General features: G+C 44.5%; 1 protein-coding gene and 1 long non-coding RNA gene across 5 annotated transcripts in view; one reads left to right on the top strand and one right to left on the bottom strand.

Moving 5' to 3' along the window:
• The window catches only part of EHF (ETS homologous factor), an 87,487-nt gene extending 69,913 nt beyond the window's left edge, over positions 1-17,574 (bottom strand). For 2 of the 4 annotated variants that reach the window (XM_061381110.1, XM_061381107.1), the window contains exon 1: positions 17,275-17,574. In XM_061381110.1, coding sequence (XP_061237094.1) covers positions 17,275-17,358 — 84 coding nt within the window. In that variant the 5' untranslated portion in view covers positions 17,359-17,574. Of the gene's footprint in view, positions 1-8,549; positions 9,176-12,613; positions 12,707-17,274 lie in introns of those variants that run through there. The other 2 variants (XM_061381109.1, XM_061381108.1) reach the window with 2 other exon arrangements.
• On the top strand, positions 12,851-18,343 carry LOC133226960 (uncharacterized). Its single transcript, XR_009729677.1, has 2 exons — positions 12,851-12,941; positions 17,572-18,343. It is a non-coding gene; the product is annotated as an uncharacterized LOC133226960 (long non-coding RNA).
• Positions 18,344-18,553: the final 210 nt, after the last annotated feature.

Raw genomic sequence — 18,553 nt, 5'->3', positions numbered from 1 at the left:
TTTTACTTTACCTTCAGCATAACTTTTATTATTTTCTTAAAAAAAAAAGTATCAATTATGGGAGGTTGAGACTTTGGAGACTTTGAGGGCTAGGTTGGAACCCAGACTCCCCATCTTTGTGTTTGAGCTATGTGACCTTGAGTGTGTTACTCCTTCCGAGCTCATCTTTACTGATTCCAAAGAGGGAGTCAGGGGACCGTGGATGTCCTCCAAGCTTAAGGGCTATTTGGAAGGATAGATAATGCTATGAAGTTAAAGATCCCTGGGCTTCCCTGGTGGCTCAGATGGTAAAGAATCCACCTGCAATGTGGGAGACCTGGGTTCAATCCCTGAGTCGGGAAGATTCCCTGGAGAAGGGCGTGGCAACTCACTCCAGTATTCTTGCCTGGAGAATCCCATGGACAGAGGAGCCTGGTGGGCTAGTGTCCATGGGGTCAAAAAGAGTGGGACACGACTGAGCTACTAAGCACAGGACAGTGTACAGCACCAGCACACACGCTCTTTCAAAATGTTTCTTTTCATTTTCTTAAACATCAGTTTTCAAGATATTTCTCTAACACATTTTACTTCTTCCAAGATTGGAAGCAGTAAATTCAGAGCCTAAGGAAAAACAGTTCCACCCTTTGAGCTAAAAGCAAGCTGGAAAAGGATCCGCTTCACCCCATTTCAAGCTAGAGAGAGAATTCTAGGGTGAAAAGTAGAGTTTCTCAGCCTTGGCGTGACTGGCATTTTGGTCCAGGATGGTACTTGCTGGGAGGGCTATCTCGCACACTACAGGATGCCTAGCTGTATCCCTAGCCTCTTCCCACTAGATTCTAGCAGCACTCATGCACCAACCCTGGGAAAAAAGCCGCGGAGCCAGATCACGCCTAGTCATGAGCACCCATCAAATCGGAGCCTGTGGAAACAACAGCTCAGATTTTGCTCTAGCTGGTGTGGCGACTTTGGACTAGCCTTTCTGAGCTGCTATATCCTGTCCTGGGAAACTGCCACCTAGGCTTGCTGGAGGACTGGAGGAGATTCAGGACCATGGGGCCCCTGGGGCCCCTGGCACAACGCCTCATCATACCCATACCCGGTAAGTGCCTCCCAGGTGGAAGTTTATGAAAACGCACTGACTATTGGACCCCCCTTTGTCTATTCTCACATAGTATGTATTCTGGGAACACAGCATAAATTGTTACTTGGGGTATTGAAAAATGCCCATCAAAAAAAGAAAGAAGTAAGTTTTAATTCAAACCGAAATATCGAAATGCACTGAGATATACAAGGTTTTTCCATCTGCATTCTCTTCACTGATTCCTCCACATGTCACCCTTTGCACCACAATTCTAAGACTGACACTTTGGATGACAGAAGTCTGCTCTTTATTTCAAGAGGAGGAACCATGGGTGGGATCCAATCAATGACAGCAGATGGTCCCTCATGCCAGCCTTGCAGTCGGACACTCTTCTATCCTAGGCAGCGACTCCCTGGGCCACTAGGGTTTGGCCAATCCAAATTCAATTTGGCAGAGAGGCGGCACTGTGCTGTGCTGGGGTGGCCAGAATCACTCTTTATTCCCCACTTGGTTAAGGGGCCCCTTGGGATTAAACACAAGCATCCACAGGGCCCTAAGTTGCTACAGACTCAGACTACTTCTGGGCCACCCACATATAGAGACATCCCAGTACATCTGTACCCACCCTACCAGACCTTCCTCAAGGGTGGATTCCCTTCCAGCACCAGCTTGACCACCATGCACAGGGAAGAGCAATGGATCGGGGAGGGGGCCAGCAGAACACCTAGCCTGACCCTAAAGTTTAAGAGTCTCACATTTTAACTGTTGCTCAGAAGGCAATGGCACCCCACTCCAGTACTCTTGTCTGGAAAATTCCATGGATGGAGGAGCCTGGTAGGCTGCAGTCCATGGGGTTGCTGGGAGTCGGACACGACTGAGCGACTTCACTTTCACTTTTCACTTTCATTCATTGGAGAAGGAAATGGCAATCCACTCCAGTGTTCTTGCCTGGAAAATCCTAGGGACAGGACAGCCTGGTGGGTTGCCGACTATGGGGTCGCACAGAGTCAGACACAACTGAAGTGACTTAGCAGCAGCAGCAGCTCAAATGGGAGTGGGTGAGACCAGCCACAGAGACAGAATCTCATTAACATCTGGGTTGAAAGGACACACTCAAGGTGTGAGGAGCTTCAAACCCAGCCCAATGTTGCTATGCTTCTGGAGGGCAGTTCTCATGGTGACTCAGATGGTGAGGATTGAAGTCTTGATTCTGCTCCTTGGCAGGCTGTGTTGACCCTGGGGAAGTACCATCCTGTTTAAAGTTTCACTTTCCCCCATGATGAAAAGTGGGAGAAATGGAGTTGATGTGTGGATCAAATGAGAATGTTTGTAAAATTCTCACACAGTATGTCAGGAAATGTTAGCTGTCACCATGGGGTCTGCCCAGAAGCTTCTCTCTGAACTGTGTTGGTTGGCTTGGGCAATATTCTTAAGGTTGAGGGAGATTCTTCAGAGGCAGGATGGTACAATGGTGGGAAGCACCAGGCTATGCGGTCAAATGGCCATGGTTCAATGCCTGGTTTTGCCAACCAGGCCAACTTGGACAAGTGATTCAACTTCTTTGGGTCTCAGTTTCCTCATTGATAGAATGGGGATGATATGAAAATGGTTGTTGAAACACAAAATGAGGTGATACCAGTAGAATGCTTGGTACATATTACACATATCATAATACACGTATTAAGTACTTGGTGAATACAAGCTAATAAGTGTCAGTCGCTCAGTCGTGTCTGACTCTTTGCAACCCCATGGACTGTAGCCTGCCAGGCTCCTCTGTCCATGGAATTCTCCAGGCAAGAATACTGGAGTAGATTGCCATTCCCTTCTCCAGGGGATCTCTCCGACACAGGGATTGAACCCAATCTGAATTGCAGGCAGATTCTTGACCATCTGAGCCACGAGGGAAGTCCCTAATTATTATTATCTTTTATTTGTTGTGTTGTGACTTATTATTTCATTGAGTCTCCAAGGTGAAAATTGAGGGTTAAGTTCATTTCAAGCAAGGCTTCTAATTTCTACCATCTACATTATGTTCAGCAGTCCCAGTGAGCTGGCACACTCTAGCCTAGGGCTGGACTCGGGCTCCCCAGCCCCATCCTGCTCTGCTGGGTGACACGCCATTAGGCTGAGCGATGGACAGCATCTCTGAGCCTCTGCTCACAGAAGCCGTGCTCTGCCCCTCCACCCACTTCCTCCTCCCCTTCGTGCCACCAGACACACGCTGCCTGAGGCTGCCAGCAGCAGTGGGAGGGCACACCTCTGTAGGCCCTGGGTTAGTGCCCCAGCATTTTGCTCCCACACACCATGGCTGGTTTTCGGGTGCACAGACGAGCAGCCCGTCTAAGATGGGAGCTCCTAGCGGAAGACAGCCTGCGGATCTCTATCCTACAGGGTCCCTTAGCACATGAATTGATCAATTACTAGAAGAAAGGGGTCTGGGATTTGACGTGTTAAGGACAGAAAAGTGAGCAGAAGGAGGTGCCCTTGGAACTTTGGCAAAGGACCAGAGCCAGGCCTTCCAGAGCCCAGGAGGCTCTGCCCAGCCTCAGGACTCCTAACAAGGCCAAGCCCTGCTCCACTGGTCTCTCTTAAACACACAGAGAGGACCTGCCGGCAGAGACAGACACAGCCCAGCTTGGGCTCGCTCATCTGGAGCAAGGTGTGCCTTTTGCTCTGTGGTGGGGCTACTGAGACCTAAGACCAAGTGCTGTACTGCTACTACTAATAGTAGCTATATACTATAGTAGCTAGGGCTTATTGAACATTTAAAATGTGCTGCCTCTTTTCTCATAGTTTTAAATCCATTATCTCAGTCAATACTCACAACTGCTCTGTAAGGCATTATGTCATTTAGCAGATGGTTCATCTGCGGCTCCAAGAGGTTGTGTCACTTGTTCAAGCTCACACAGTTTTGAAAGAACTGAAACTAGCAGAGAATTCAAACTCTGAGTGTCTAGCAACAAACCCTGGGCACTTTCTGCTGAGATGGGGTGCTTTGCCACAGAGGAAGATGCCCTCAGCTCATCCTCAGCCCCAGCCCCATCCTATACATCGTCACAGCATTCTCTCTGTGCCACCTGGGGCCTCACACCTTTACCAGTTTCTCCTGGATTTCAAAGCTCTCTGTGTCCATTCAATCATGCAGGGACCCTGATTGAAACATGTTTCTTTTTTGCCAGAGCAACCTAAAGTCATCTCTCTTCTCAATATATTTAAGAATTCTTTTTAGAATAAAGGGGAGAAGTCCGTTATCATTTTTCCATACCTACAGTATATTCAGGTAGGAATATTTAGGGCCAGTTTTATCTATGATATACTCTTTTAGCCATTAAAATAGATTTATGTGTGCTAAGTTGCTTCAGTTGTGTCCAACTCTTTGTGATCCTATGGAGTGTAGCCCGCCAGGCTCCTCTGTCCCTAGGATCCTCCAGGCAAGTATACTGGAGTGGGTTGCTGTGCCCTCCTCCAGGGTATCTTCCCCGATCGAGGGATCAAACCCAGGCATCATAAAAGGAGTATTTATATATTCATGCAAATATATTAATCTATACATGCAAATACATGAATATATTTGCATACATATATGAATATTCCTTGTATGATTCAATAAAACGATTTTTAGTTTATATTTTAGAAATAAACCAATCCACAGTGCTTTGTGCTTCATCTGGATTAGAACTGAATTAGTTCAAAAAGTAGTGTTTTCTTCTGTTGGGAGGGTGAAGATACACTGGAAGCCACCAGGGCCACAGAGCAGATCATAAGCAGGGCTTCGCTTGCATTCCCTGCTCCCAGCCCTAGGGGACTGAGAGTCAAAGCCACAATCTGCCTTCTTCCCAGATCCTTGATTCATTCAACCACATCATCCCCAAACTGCCTCAGAATACTGTCTCATGTGGGTATTTTTACTCCTTAAGCCCAAGGAGCAATTGGGCATTTTAAATAATCACTTTTGCAATGACAGCACTATCCAGACCATTCTTGATCCTTAATCAAAGTTACCAGCAGGTGAATTCACAGCATTTGCCCGAAGGATGTTGCAATAGCTTACTGACTTCCTGTTTCAATATGACTGTCATTTCAAGAGAACTACTCCCAGTGAGGAGAAAAGAAAATTCAAGTATGTGTGAAATCTAACTGAATGTAACAAAGATGATAATTCATGTTTTCCAAATGAATCAAAATATGAATCAAGCTTGGGGAATGTATTTGATCCTCTCAGGATTACATCACAGGTAATTTCATGCCCTCATAATGTGTTTCAAGACAGACATTTCATGTTCCCAGGGGCAACATCAGAAGCATTATTCCTGGGCTTTCAAGTGTTTACATGAGCAATGATGCCATAGTGGGAGCCCGAGAGTTGATTCATTACAGATACACTTTACTAACTATAAGCCAGTTGAAAATACACATCTTATGCTGATTTTTATCAGTCTCAGTGACAGTTCAGACAAGAAACAGACACTGACAGGAGACAGGAACCAAAATTGATCAAAAAACAAGATTCCCTTACATGACCTCAGAGGCCTTTATCAATCGTGTTCAGCTATGACAAACTAAAAATAGAGCAAGCTTTGAAACATGAATGTCACGGAGTCTTTTCAGACCTCAAGAGAAACTATGGTTCTCTCCTCCCCAGACTTCACACTCACACCAAGCTTTGCACATATTTTGTGCAAAAGGCCCTCCAAAGACTATCCACTGACCCCTATAAATCTATTGACACCGTGGATCTTTAAATCAAAATCTCTGTTGCACTCATGTAGGATTGAAATGAAAAGAAAACTTGTAATGGAGTCAGGGTCAGAAGAAAGTCTACCCTGACCTCTGAGAGAAGCCCTGAGAGTTTTTATTCTTGCTCTTACTTGACATGAGTGTGGCATAGTTTTCCTACAATGGCAGCAGGAAGGGCCTCCCCTTTCCCTCTCTATCAGCAGCTGAAGGAGGAACCATGCTGCGTCCAGGACAGTCATTCTGGACCTCTGTTCGGCAATGTAGTAAAAAATTCACCGTATACCCTACCACCCTGAACCTCAGTATTTCTCTCCTGACCAATCCTTGATCTCTCTTCTAAAACAAAGTAGCCATAAGCAACACATAGCAAAAAATAAAAGCAAAAACAAACAAACAAAAAAAAAAACCCAGCCTACTTTTACAACCGAGGTCTCCATAGGGCTTTGGAAAGGCGTAGGTAGGGGAACTGGGAGATTACATTTACAATGCTTATTTTCCTACTTGGCTGAAGAGGCCACATGATTGGTCTATGGGCCACTTGTATCATCAGCACCGAAGAAGAAGTTAAACTAGGAGTTTCCTGAGGTCCCACCCAGACCTGTGAATCAGAACTATGCTTTTAAGACCCCACCTTCACCAATCCTTAAGCACCCTTGCCATTAAGAGCTTCTGGTTAAAGACTCATCTACTTGAGTTTTTTCAAGTTCCCAAAACAAGATAACGAACTCCAGCAGATATTGGCCCTAAAATAAACATCCATAAACACTAGGAAGTCCTCGTAAAGTCAGAGGCAATACATTTCAATCCGAAGAACTCAAGCTTCAGTTCATCTGCGGAGATTCTCTCCCTGTCTTATTGCCTAACTTGAAGTAAAGCAGTTCCTAACATCCAGTACCACCATGTTCAATGCAACAGTGCTCCGCAACTTAACAAGTATGAGTCTGTGAAGGCCAAACAAAGTCCTCATAACACAGCATTGTGGAGGACTTTTGTAATGATTGTTTTCATCAAGGGGATTTCATAGCTGGCTGAGTCACCCCTTATTCCATCCCACCCCCACCACAGCTCTTCCAAAGATTACTTAACCACCCTGGCTTTTAGACCTCATACCAAAGAAACCTGGTATCTTAGCCTTCAATGGAGAGAAACAATCATCAAGAAATGTTTGCCCTGCTAGTATATTGATCCCTTCCAATTAATAGGTATTCATTGATGAGCTACTAAACGTTGGCACTGTGCTAGGTGCTGGGGGCATAACAGTGAACAAAACACAGAAGCTGCCCTGCTCAGTTGGACTGTCCAGTAAGGTCACCACTTCTGAAAATGATGTAATAGCTTTTTCCAAGGTCATCTGGCCTCATTGGCCATCTCCTGCTGGGGTTACAGTAGAACAAGAGCAGGGAGAGCCAGGTGACCTGCTTTGGCATTTGGAAATGACCAAGCTTGGAAAGAACTTCAACTCCCTTAAAAACAGGGTTAGGGCAAGAATAGAGATGCAGATGTAGAGAAGAGACTTGTGGACACAGTGGAGAAAGGAGAAGATAGAACAAATTGAGAGAGTAGCGTTGACATATGCATATACTACTGTGTGTAAAATAAACAGCTTTGATGCCTTGTGATGACCTAGATGGGAGGGACGGGGGATTGGGAGGGAGGCTCAAGAGGGCGGGAATATATGTCTACATACAACTGGTTCACTTCTTTGTACAGCAGAAACCAATACAACATTGTAAATCAATTATCGTCCAATCAAAAATAAATAAATAAATTAATTAATTAAAAAAGGAAAACCAGGACTGGTCCTCCTTTCTCCAACAACCCCAAGCCCTTGCCTTCACGGGAAACCCTCACCAAGACCTGGAGTTGGCAGCCATGAGTTTCACAAAGCAGCCTCAGCCAAAACCAATCTCCACGCAGGACAGAATAAAGCAGCTGGTTGTCTGGATGGCTGCATGTCTCTCCCTGAGACAATAGTGTGTTTATGTGTCAGAGGGTTAGGGGCAGGTTAACATAAAACCCACCGTAAACAGAGCTGTTAATTCAGTTGCTGGCAGGGGCTTCTGTTATCTTCTGAATACCTCCCAGAGGGTATAAGCCCTACCTTTTCATTTGAGTTGGCAGCAGAGTTATTTTTTTGCACCTGTTGCTCTGCTCCAATAACAACGCAGTTAAGCATTGATTTGTTGGAAAATAAACAGAAAAAAGCAAAGAAAGGCATCTGCCCAAACAGCCTGAGCTGGTTTGACAGAGCATTCATGCCAATTTGTTTTTCCTATAAAAACCAAAGAAAAACCTGCGCTTTCAGTTTGAATGCTGTCCTCCCACTCCCTAAGAAGAAAAGGTGGTATCGAAGAGACCAGCCAGAGCTGGCAGGGCCCAGGAGCCAGAAGACACTGTACTTTTCCATTGGCTGGTTCTACGAGGGCGCTGAGGGGTATCTGAGATCTGTAGAATGACATGGCCAGCCTCCAGCCAGCCCAGGTTAAGATCCTGAATCAGATTAACAAGGCCAGAGAAGGGGCTGCCAGGGTATGATCATAACCCAAACAACACTCTTCCAAATGGTTGATTTCCGAAAGTCAGTAAGTTCGGGGAGTAGGTGTGGTCTCTGGGTTACCTCCCTGAGCAGAAACTCAGCGTGGCTCTCCCAAAGGCTTCTTTCATCCAGCCCTGGGCGATGAGCATAATTTGAAAACCCCGAGTCCCTGGACCGTAGCTTTCCCAATGGGGAAAGGAGGTTAGCCATACCTACCTCCAAGGCAAGCTGTGTAGACTCACTCATGTCCTGCCAAGTGACTTGAGATCCCAGGTGTCCTGTCGAAAGGACCTAAGATGTTCACTGTATGATGCCCGCGTTAATTCAAGCATCACCGCGCTCTCATTTCCCAACAGTTTGTCAATATCACATGATGTGCTCAAGCCAGAAAGGGCTACAAAGAGCTAAACAAATCACTCAAAGGGAGATCATGACAACACTAATTAAGCGGTGGCATCATCACCCAGACTTCAACACACACTGTCAGGCGAAGCCTCTTAATATCTCTTTTTTAAGCCTTGAACAGAAAACCTGGGACATGCGGGCAATGCGTGATGTTCCCCAAGATTACCACCTCCCCACAGCTTTCTCTCAGCCACTGGGCTTTCATTATCACCACACCATTGGCTTAATGGGGAGGGGAGGTCACAGCAGTGGGGGGAAGCCTCCGAAACGCCTCTTCTCAAGGAGCGTTAAGAACAGGGTGTTCTGACAGAGGAGGGATACGGCTGGCTGAGCATTCCCAAGCATTCTTGTCATGAGCAGGGCAGGGAGTGGACTGCCTCGGAACCAAATTGGGCAGCCAGAAAAATAAAAGATTTAACAACACCCTCAGTTGACTGAAAAATAAATAAGACCCAGGACGCAGGAATGCGGGAAGGGTGGAGGGAGGTTAAGAGGCTGGAATCGGAGCCAGGGAGGGTTGGGATGGACTGGGACAATGGATTTGACCAGGTAGAGATTAAAGTTTCTTCCCAGAGAAAGACTGAAATGCCCCAGTCAGGGAAAGATCAACAGCCACCAATTTGGGATCTCCAGATCATATAATTACAAAACAGCAGTCAAAATTATGACGAGGATGACAGTTTATATTTATTGAGTGTTTATGATGTGCTAGGCATTGAGCTAGGCTTTACAGGAATTGTCTCATTCACTCCTTGCAAAAACCCCAGACATGGATACTAATATTATCTCCATTTTTACAGAAAAGGAGGCACAGAGAACTTGAGTAACTTACTCAAAGACACAAAGCTAGTAAATGGTTGGATGTATAATAACAAATGCATTGGGGTGTGGAGGGAGTGCCATATAACTTTTCGTAGCTTTGAAATGGACTCTTGTATTCCCAAAGACAAGGTGATTGTCTTTTAGGATTGCACATTTTATTTTTGAAACTGAGCTCCTTTAAGTACAGCTGTATAATTTTTTGTTCCCCAAATGTGAGCGTGAAGCATACTAAGCATCCTTGTGCCCTTAGTTAAAGTTATTTTAGTGTGCATCTGTGTGGATGCTACAGAAACACCCGTTCATGTCCACCCAAACCCATCTGTCAAAACTTCAGCCTGGCTTCCAGTTGAAAGCCCCAGATTGACTCAGCGATTGGGTTTGGCTGCTTGAAGTCACCTCAGACTTATTAGCCATGATAAAAGAGCAGTAATAATCACAAGGAAATTGAAAAATTAAGGGGAAATTAGGCCTCCTTTGGAAAAGCATCTGACGACTAAGCCATCACACACGAGTCCTGATGTCAGACCTACTGTGTTATGGACATCACCCCAATGAGGGGAGGGCTCTGGGAGCCTGCATTCCATCCCTCTGAGAAGTCTAGGAAAGTTCTCCCCGACCTCCATCATACCCATGACCCTGCAACTGTTTGTAAAAACATAGCCATAAAACAGATAGGACTTCACTAGACTCATTCCAGCATCATCTTTGCAACTTAAGAAACAAATAATACATGAATTTTCTCATGTTGTTAGAGCATCTCCTCTTTAGAAGAAGTAGGGTTTTCTCTTTGTACAGACAATCATTAAACAACCATAAACAAAAAGTCGTATTCCTTTCTAGAGACTTGCTGCAAGACCTATAGACTCTAGGCATACCAGATCTCATTTTCCCTTCCAGAACACACTTCATTCTGCTTCCTCTAGCTCCCTGACCTGTAAAGTAAGCCCTCTGGAAAGTAACACATGAAAATACTCCTCAGCAAGGCAAGCGACTTCCAATCAGAAAGGTTTTCCCAGGGATCAAATCCCTTCCGGCTGATTATTCAGGTATTCCTCCCCTTGCTTCAGTGGACATCTTTGACACTCAAAATGATCAAATCAAAACAGCCAAGGTCAGCTAGATGAGCATGATAAGGAGGAGCCGGGGTTCTCCCTGCAGAGTCCCAGCATCAGGAGTTGTCACACATTTGAATAATTTCATCATATCCAGCTACGTGACTGGCAGGACTCAGTGCAAAAGGAAAATCCAGAGCCCCTTGTCCCAAATGTGTTAAGAACTTCAAGACAGCAAAAACAGAGTGCTAAGCCAAGCACAGGTGCTTTCTAGGTGTTGGATCCTGTATGACCTAGGTGGCTGTATTTCGCTGACCCCAGCCCTGTCCCAGGGGTCAGTCCCAACTCTTGCCTTTACCCATGGCCTTGCTCTTTCATCATGGAAGGCAGGGAGACACTTTGCTGTCTAAAGCTCCTAAAGGAGTTAGGAGAATCAAGCAAAATATGACATGGAACATGCCTGTAATAGCACCTGGCTTACGGCAGCACTCAACAAAGGTTAGCTATTATTAGCATGATTATTATTATTGTTATTATCTTCATGATGCCAGGGTCCTCTGACAACTCCAAAGCTATCCATAGACAAGAACGATGGGTGGGAAGAAAACACACCCCACTCTGATAGAAACTATTTATTAGCTACTGCTGTTCATCAGTCGTGTGTGAGAGAGTGCTGTAAGTTAGGAACTCTTAGCCTTCTCTTTATACTGTGAACCCATCTTGCAGTCCACTGAGGATTATGGACTCCTCAAAATAACACTTTTGAAATGACAAAGTAAAATACTAAGATTAGAAAGGAAGTTTATATTGAAATACAATTCTCAAAATACTTTTAGAAATAAATGTGTGATAACATAAAAATATATGTGCTTCTCTGCTGTTGTTCAGTCACTCAGTCGTGTCTGACTCTTTGCAACCTGATGGACTGCCGCACTCCAGGCTTCCCTGCCCTTCACCGTCTCCCGGAGTTCGCCGAAACTCATGCCCATTGAGTTAGTGATAGTGTACTAATGTACTAAGCTTCTTTCTTAGTACATTAAGCAAGAATAGCTAGTGCAGGTTCAACAACTTCCATGACATCAAAGTAGTGATGAATATTGATATTTTAAGACATCTGTAGCAAGTGCAATGTGATATAAAAATATCTGTAATTTCTCTGCGTGATAATCAGTTACAGCTATTGCTACTGAGGAGTTTACTATGCCACACTCGTACTGAAACTGAATCGAATTCACATTGAATATTAAATTTTAAATTACTGAAAGTAAAAATTTTATTTGTTTTCACATCCAAGTCCACAAAGCCTCTGATTTCTCCCATGGACACTAAGAGATCCTTGGATCCCGGGTTAGAAACCTTTCCTGTTTTTGTAGCAAGGGCTGCTTGTTTAATTCAAAGAGCCTCTAGCTACCACTTCTACATGGCCAGAAGCCTCATTTGAACAATTTACAGGAGGTAGATCCCATACTGCCTTGCCAAAATAAGTAGGAATTTTTTTCAAAGCCTCTAGAATACCCAGAGTAATTAATGCCTTAACTGCCGTGGCCAGTAAGTATCTGGAGACTCTCAAGAATTTAAGGGGTGGGCAACATATATAAAGTTGTGACTAGTCATGTGGACTGCCGGGAAGGAGATCAGTTTCTTCTGGAGGCCTCTACATGCCAGACATCAAGACAGGATAAAAAAAAACGTGCTATGTACCTATCCCAAGTCTTCCTTGAGGCTCCCGTGGGTGGTGGTTTGCAGCCAGCTCAATACAAGGCTCCACTAAGAGATGCCCCTCCACAGAGCTCATCCTACCTCTTTGCTGCCCGCCTTCCCCGCTGAAAACCCCGCTGCCTTTCTTCCCCAAGGTCACAGCACAGAGCCAACGTCGATCATTTTGACAAACAAAATCCCAGAATTATCCAGCCACTCCTTCTCAAGAGAGACTCACTGAAAACACCCAGGTTGAGGACTGATCCTCCAACTCCATTCCACAATTACTAATTGTTTACTCACAAGCATGGGTCCGGATGCTTTCAGATTCTTTGTCTAATTTAATCCTTATAACAGCCTGTGCAGATGTTATTACCCCCATTTTGCAGATGAGGAAACTTATATTCTGGAGCTTAGATAATTCATCCAGTGTCATTCAGCTGCTCAGTGACAGAGTCGAATGTGAACCCAGGTGTTCTGACTTTAACCTCCTGTTCTTTCTACCACATTCCAACTGCTTGCAGGCAACAAAAACCCAGAGCCTCCTGCCTCTTGAGAGACAGAAGCAGCCAAAGTCTGCATTTCACCCATGTTCCTCAAGCCACAGCCTCTGGTCAAGGGCGTTAGAAAGGTAAGCTAGGTGTCCTCTGATTTTCTCAGTGGACATAATTGAGGCAGAGGCTGAACTGAGGCCAAATCTCAAGTCCAGCTCTGAAGAAAACAAGTCTTGTCAGTAGATACCCATGGAGACAGGCTGACATAATCTTCACCTTTCAGGCCCCACTTACCTCCTCCAATAGAATATATCATTAGTCTTTATGAGAGAATTTTTTTAAAGGTTCCTCAAAGGGACCCCCCAAAAACTCTTTGAGACAGTCATATGCTCCAAGCCCTATTGTCATATTTAGAAATAGAAGACCTCTTTCATATTCCAACAGATACTTGATAGACTTTGGGAAAAAGTCTGCATGAGGTCAAGAAAGGGATGGCAGGTGAGCTGAAATTTCTCAAATCCACAATGGGACCAATAAAGGTCTAGCCCCAGAGGCCCTTTATGTGGTGTCTATGACATAGAGTGAGGGGTATGTGGCTGAAGAGGAACTTCTAAATTCCCCACAATCACGCCCATAAAGCCCTAACCCCCAAGGCCGTTTGTGTGGTGACTATGATACAGAGTGAGGGGTACGTGGCTAAATAGGAACTTTTAAACTCACCACAATCACAACAGCAAAAAAAAAAAAAAAAAAAGTGTGCATCTGGACAAGGACCTACAAAAGTAAAAATAAGTAGTTATTATAATAGTGGGGTTCGTGCGGTAGTCTAATAGTCCAGTAATCAAAATATTATAGTAGGCCTGTTGGCTCCTTTTGATTTGGGACTTGGTTTTCATCAGAGGCATGTTTGGAATGTATGAAGCATGTTTAAAATGCTGGTCATATTTAAAATAGACAGATACCCTTAATAATAACAAAGATGCTGCTGAAAAAGGACAGGAAGGAAACTCTTAGGGCCAGGGTGTTGGGGAAAATTGGAAGAGAAGACATAATATGAATCCAATGAACCAGAACAAGGGGCTCAGCCCCGTAAAACAGACCAAAGACAGAATGTGGTTAGGTGCTAGTGAAATCAATTTTCAAAGGAGTATTTTACAGGGTATCTCTTTTAAAACAAGGCCAATTAGAGCCCTGGGAGCCTCTTTAAATGGGCCATCCTGCTTGACTCTATTACAAGCTCTGATTTTTCCAGACTTAGGCCGAGGGCCTCTGTAAAGACTGGACTCTCCAGGTGGGCTGCTCAGTGGCTGGGCCAGCCATGTTCCTCTTCTGATGACCCCTCAGGTCTTCCTCTGTAGGAGGTGAGCCCACACCCATCCAATCTACCCAGTAATTCATGGACAATCAGTCAAGTGAGCTGACCAGCACCACACAGTCTGAGTGGCCTCCATGGGGGCCTGAATATCCACCTTTCAGCCAGCTGCTTTGGGGTTTTACAGAAGAGGGCATTAGAGTGCCTACCTGGGTACACCAGCGGCTTCCAGTGGTCACAAAACAGTCAGCTGCATCTGCTTCTATACTCACACTGACTCCAGATAAATGAAACAATTGATAAAGACGGGATATTGTCATGGGAACTGACTCAAGCACCCCTAGGAAAGTCGCCCGGTATCCAGTCTGCAGTACCTCCACCAGGCATATCCCTGGGCCAAAATTCTGAAGACCCCAAGGAAGCCGTTCCGACTTGAGTTCCGACTGGTCTTCTTCCTGTCTCATCCTTAGGAGGGCATCTCTCATCCCATTCTCAGCTTTCACAGCCTCAAGTTAAACCTGCTGACCTCTAGACGTAGCTAGCTTTCCCCAGTCACCAGGTTCTGAGGACCGAAGTATATCTTCAGGATGATCAGGTTTCAGAATGAGGGATCAAAAGCCCAGAGAGGTGGTGTGTGTTGCTATGGGCACATAGTTTTGCTGGGACTACAAAAACCAGGTCTCCTCAATGCCAGTCCGGGACTGTCCTACACCCTGCCTTGTCTACATTGTGCTCCCATCACTCAAAAACATGAGTCTGGAATTCTTCAAGGAGAATTCGTAAAGACATTTTTTTTTCCTTCTGAAGTCCAATAATTCTTTAATCAAATAACTCTGAGGGATCCATGAAAACTTCTACTCTGGCACATCTTAGCTTCCTGACGTCAAAGCCACTTGGCTTGAATATACGTTCCATCTGAACATGACCCAGTCTCCCTCACTGCACCGTATTTCCTGCACAGCTTAATAGCCTGGGGCTCTAAAGCCCTGTCTGATTTAAATAAACATAATAGTCACACATATCTAATAAGAGCACAATTGCTGCTCCTCAAAACAAATCATATGATTTAAAATCCTATTATGAAAAATTAGATAAGAGCATATTAAATAAAGTTTATTATCTTCCCTGTCGCTTCAGTGATTGTGCAACAGATTTAAGAGAACCCCAACATGACAGGGCTGCCGTCCTGCCTCAATCTTCAGACGACCACCCGCCGCGCACTGCCGGCGTGCCTCACCCCGGCTAAGAGCTCAGCACGGTTGGTTACCCGGTAACACAACCAGGGTGAGAAGCCAGGTCTCCAACACCAAACCTGCATGGAGCTGAAGCCTCCCAACTGGGGCCTCACCCACAACAGAAATGATTGTCACTTCAATTCTACCAGAGAGGGATCTTAACAAGAGAAATGGTCTGAAACGGCAGAAAAAGGTTATCACCGAAAATCACGTTCCGACTTTGTATTTGATTCCTCCAAACCGTGGCATTGCTTCTCAACTGTGTTAGCAGTTTCTACCACGGCGTTCTCAGTATCCACCCCACCCATCTCCCAGAGGTCTTTGAAAATCCCATCTGTTCCAAAGCACTTCGGGAGGACTCTAACTGGAGGAAGCGAGGCAAAGACTGAACCACTTTTGAATGATTCGTGTAAACCTCTGCGACTGGGCTTAATGCTTGAACATTAAACAGGGTTCCTACACTGAGTTTTCAAAAAGCAAGATGGTCTAAAGAACACAATTCAGGGCTAACCTTAATTTAGGGGTGGGGAGTAGGTGGGGATAAGGAAGAAATGAAACCTTACAAGAATCCACAACACTAAATTCTACTTCCTAGAAGTGAACTTTGGCCCACAGCACTCACATTCTGGCCAAGGACCTGATATGAGTCCCTTCTAGTTTCTGGTTAGCTAACTGAATGCAGTTGAGTAAATAGTTTAGCCTCTCAGTTTCCATTTTGTCTCGGCCTTTGAAATCATCAAAAATGTACTGAAAGAGGATCTGCATAAAGTTAGTGAGTTAAAGGGAGCACAAATGTGGAATCATGAGTGTGAACACAAGACTTCTCAGAGGTCCAGAAAGACCCAAGGCATTTCCATCTGGGGGCACTCACAGTATATTTTTTTTTAAAAAGCAAAAAAAAAAAAAATCAAAAAGTCATCGTTTGAATTTAACAAATAGATGCTTTTTAACTCAAAAGAAAAAATATAATTGAATTTGAGATTTTTCATATGTACAAGGCCTGGATCTAAGGCATCACACTCCCCACAATCACCCTAAAAAGTTTCCAAATAATGCCGCCATCTTGAACAGTAACGCACGAGAACTGAAAGCACAGTTGTTCCCTCAATGTTTCTTTCTTCTAAAGTGCCTCTATAAAATAGTTTGGAAATATGGAGGATTATCTCCATTATATTTATTATTCTTTCAAATGTGATCACACATTTTCAAACGACCTTCATTTCATGTTCCACTGTTTTTTAAAGTCTGTCCACATAAGCCATTAGTGATGGTGCAGAAATAATGTAATCCTACACAATTTCAGGTTATAAAAAAATGAATCTGATGAGTTATTTCATAGTCTTTGGACTCAAGTCCTCAAAAAGAAGATTAAATGCAGCCTTCTACAAAATCCAAATGCAGCTATTAAAGTCATTCTCCTTTTTTTTAGAATTAAAGATTATTCACTTTTATAGGGCTACATAAAATCATTCTTAAAATCTCTTAAGAGCCTTTCCTGGTAGTATCCCTTACCCCTAAAATTCTTCCTAATAACACAACTTCATCTCTCCTGTTGGAAATCAACTCTTCCCTTGACTTCAGTGGAATTAGCACATGGCCACTCATGAGCCCCAACTACACTTTTATGCAATGAAAAGCTCTATCTAAACACATTCTCACAATCATGCCTACAGAATAAACTCCTGAACTAGACATTCCATTGCAAAGTTCTCCAGTCCAAACATTCACTCCCTTTATCCCTGTTATTAAGGTCAGTGTCACGAGACACCTGTGAACTTAGGCCCAGCAGCTTACGCTTCATCGTAACAAGATCATGCGCCCACCATCCCAGCAATATGCTAAATCTTGCCAAAGACAGATGGTGAAAATGTCACTTTCTGACTCGGCATCGCCATTACCAAAACAAAAAGATGGTCTACCCACCGTTTCCAGTTCTATCCACATGGAGGCCAATACTTCTCCATTGTGACCAAACAAAATCAAAAGAACCCCTGTCTTAGAAGACATTTGGTGCCGCTGACTCACGTCTGCCTGTCTGGTCACAGTGTCCCGTCATGGAACAAAGGGCTGGTCTGTCCCCTTATGATATGGCAAAACTCTTTGCCAAAATTGTTATTGTTTTCTGGACAGAGGTGTGCCACGCTCCCCAATACCCTTGCCTACCCACGCTGCCTGAACACTTTTTCTAATTTGAGTGCATACACCTTTGCCTGTTTCCAGCCATTTTCCAACACCAGAATATACTGAAGATGAATCTGCCTTTGCCTACAACTAATGGAATGAGTCAGGAAAATCACCAACAGAAGACATCTCTAGAAAATGAGAATGTGTGTTCTGAGCCCCAACAGCAATTTAGCCAACCAGTTCGTCACTGAGAAGAACCTGTCCCAGCTTTCAGAATTTCACAATTCAATCCAGGGAAATGGCTTTGTCACAAAAAGAGAGGGAAACCAGGGGACTTTTAAATTCAGTGATTGGAAGCCCAGACTCCATGCAGGGAGTTCAGATAGCACTCAAAAGCAGCCTGCCACCCTCCAAAATCAAATCCTAAGACGACCCAGGGAGGTGAACAGAGCTGAGCCACGTTCACTTCCTGCCAGCTGCCTCCGGGAGTCTCTTATTTACCTCTGTCTGGTTCAAGGCAGGTTTCACTTTCCACTCAGGTATTTAAATTCCAGACTCCAAAGAAGGTTTAAAAGTAAGGACTTACCTCATCTACCTAAAGATTCTGGGTGGAAAATCCAATAGCTGTGGCGAATGGAGGGAAGACTGCTAGAAGCACTCACGCCAGCTTGAACGGGGACAGGGAACCGGGAGTGTTATCACGTCTGAGCCCTCATCAGAGTGAAGATCAATGCACATGACAATAATTTTAAATCATTTTGTAGGATGTTAAGCAATAAGCCACCAACCGGGAATTCCCTAAGTCACTTCCCCCTCTTCTGATTGGCTGCCGGGCCCTTTAAAAAAATAAAATAAAGGATTACAAACATTTGCTCATTTGCATTTGGCCAACTCACACGTTAGTGTTCAAACAAAACAGGTCTAACCAGGTTATGCCTGTGTCTCGAGAACAGAGAGACAACCTGTTAATGGATGAGGAATTGATTTGGTGGTGACTGTTCTTTTCAGCTTAAAGGGTGTTTCAGGTGAAAAACACCAGGCTTGCTCCCCAAAGACACCACCAGGAGGGGAGACTGTA

This window comes from Bos javanicus, chromosome 15 (assembly GCF_032452875.1).
Source record: "Bos javanicus breed banteng chromosome 15, ARS-OSU_banteng_1.0, whole genome shotgun sequence".
In the NCBI taxonomy this organism is placed as follows: Eukaryota; Metazoa; Chordata; class Mammalia; order Artiodactyla; family Bovidae; genus Bos; species Bos javanicus.
The sequence above is the reverse complement of the archived record's forward strand: the minus strand, read 5'-3'. Positions and strand labels throughout refer to the sequence as shown.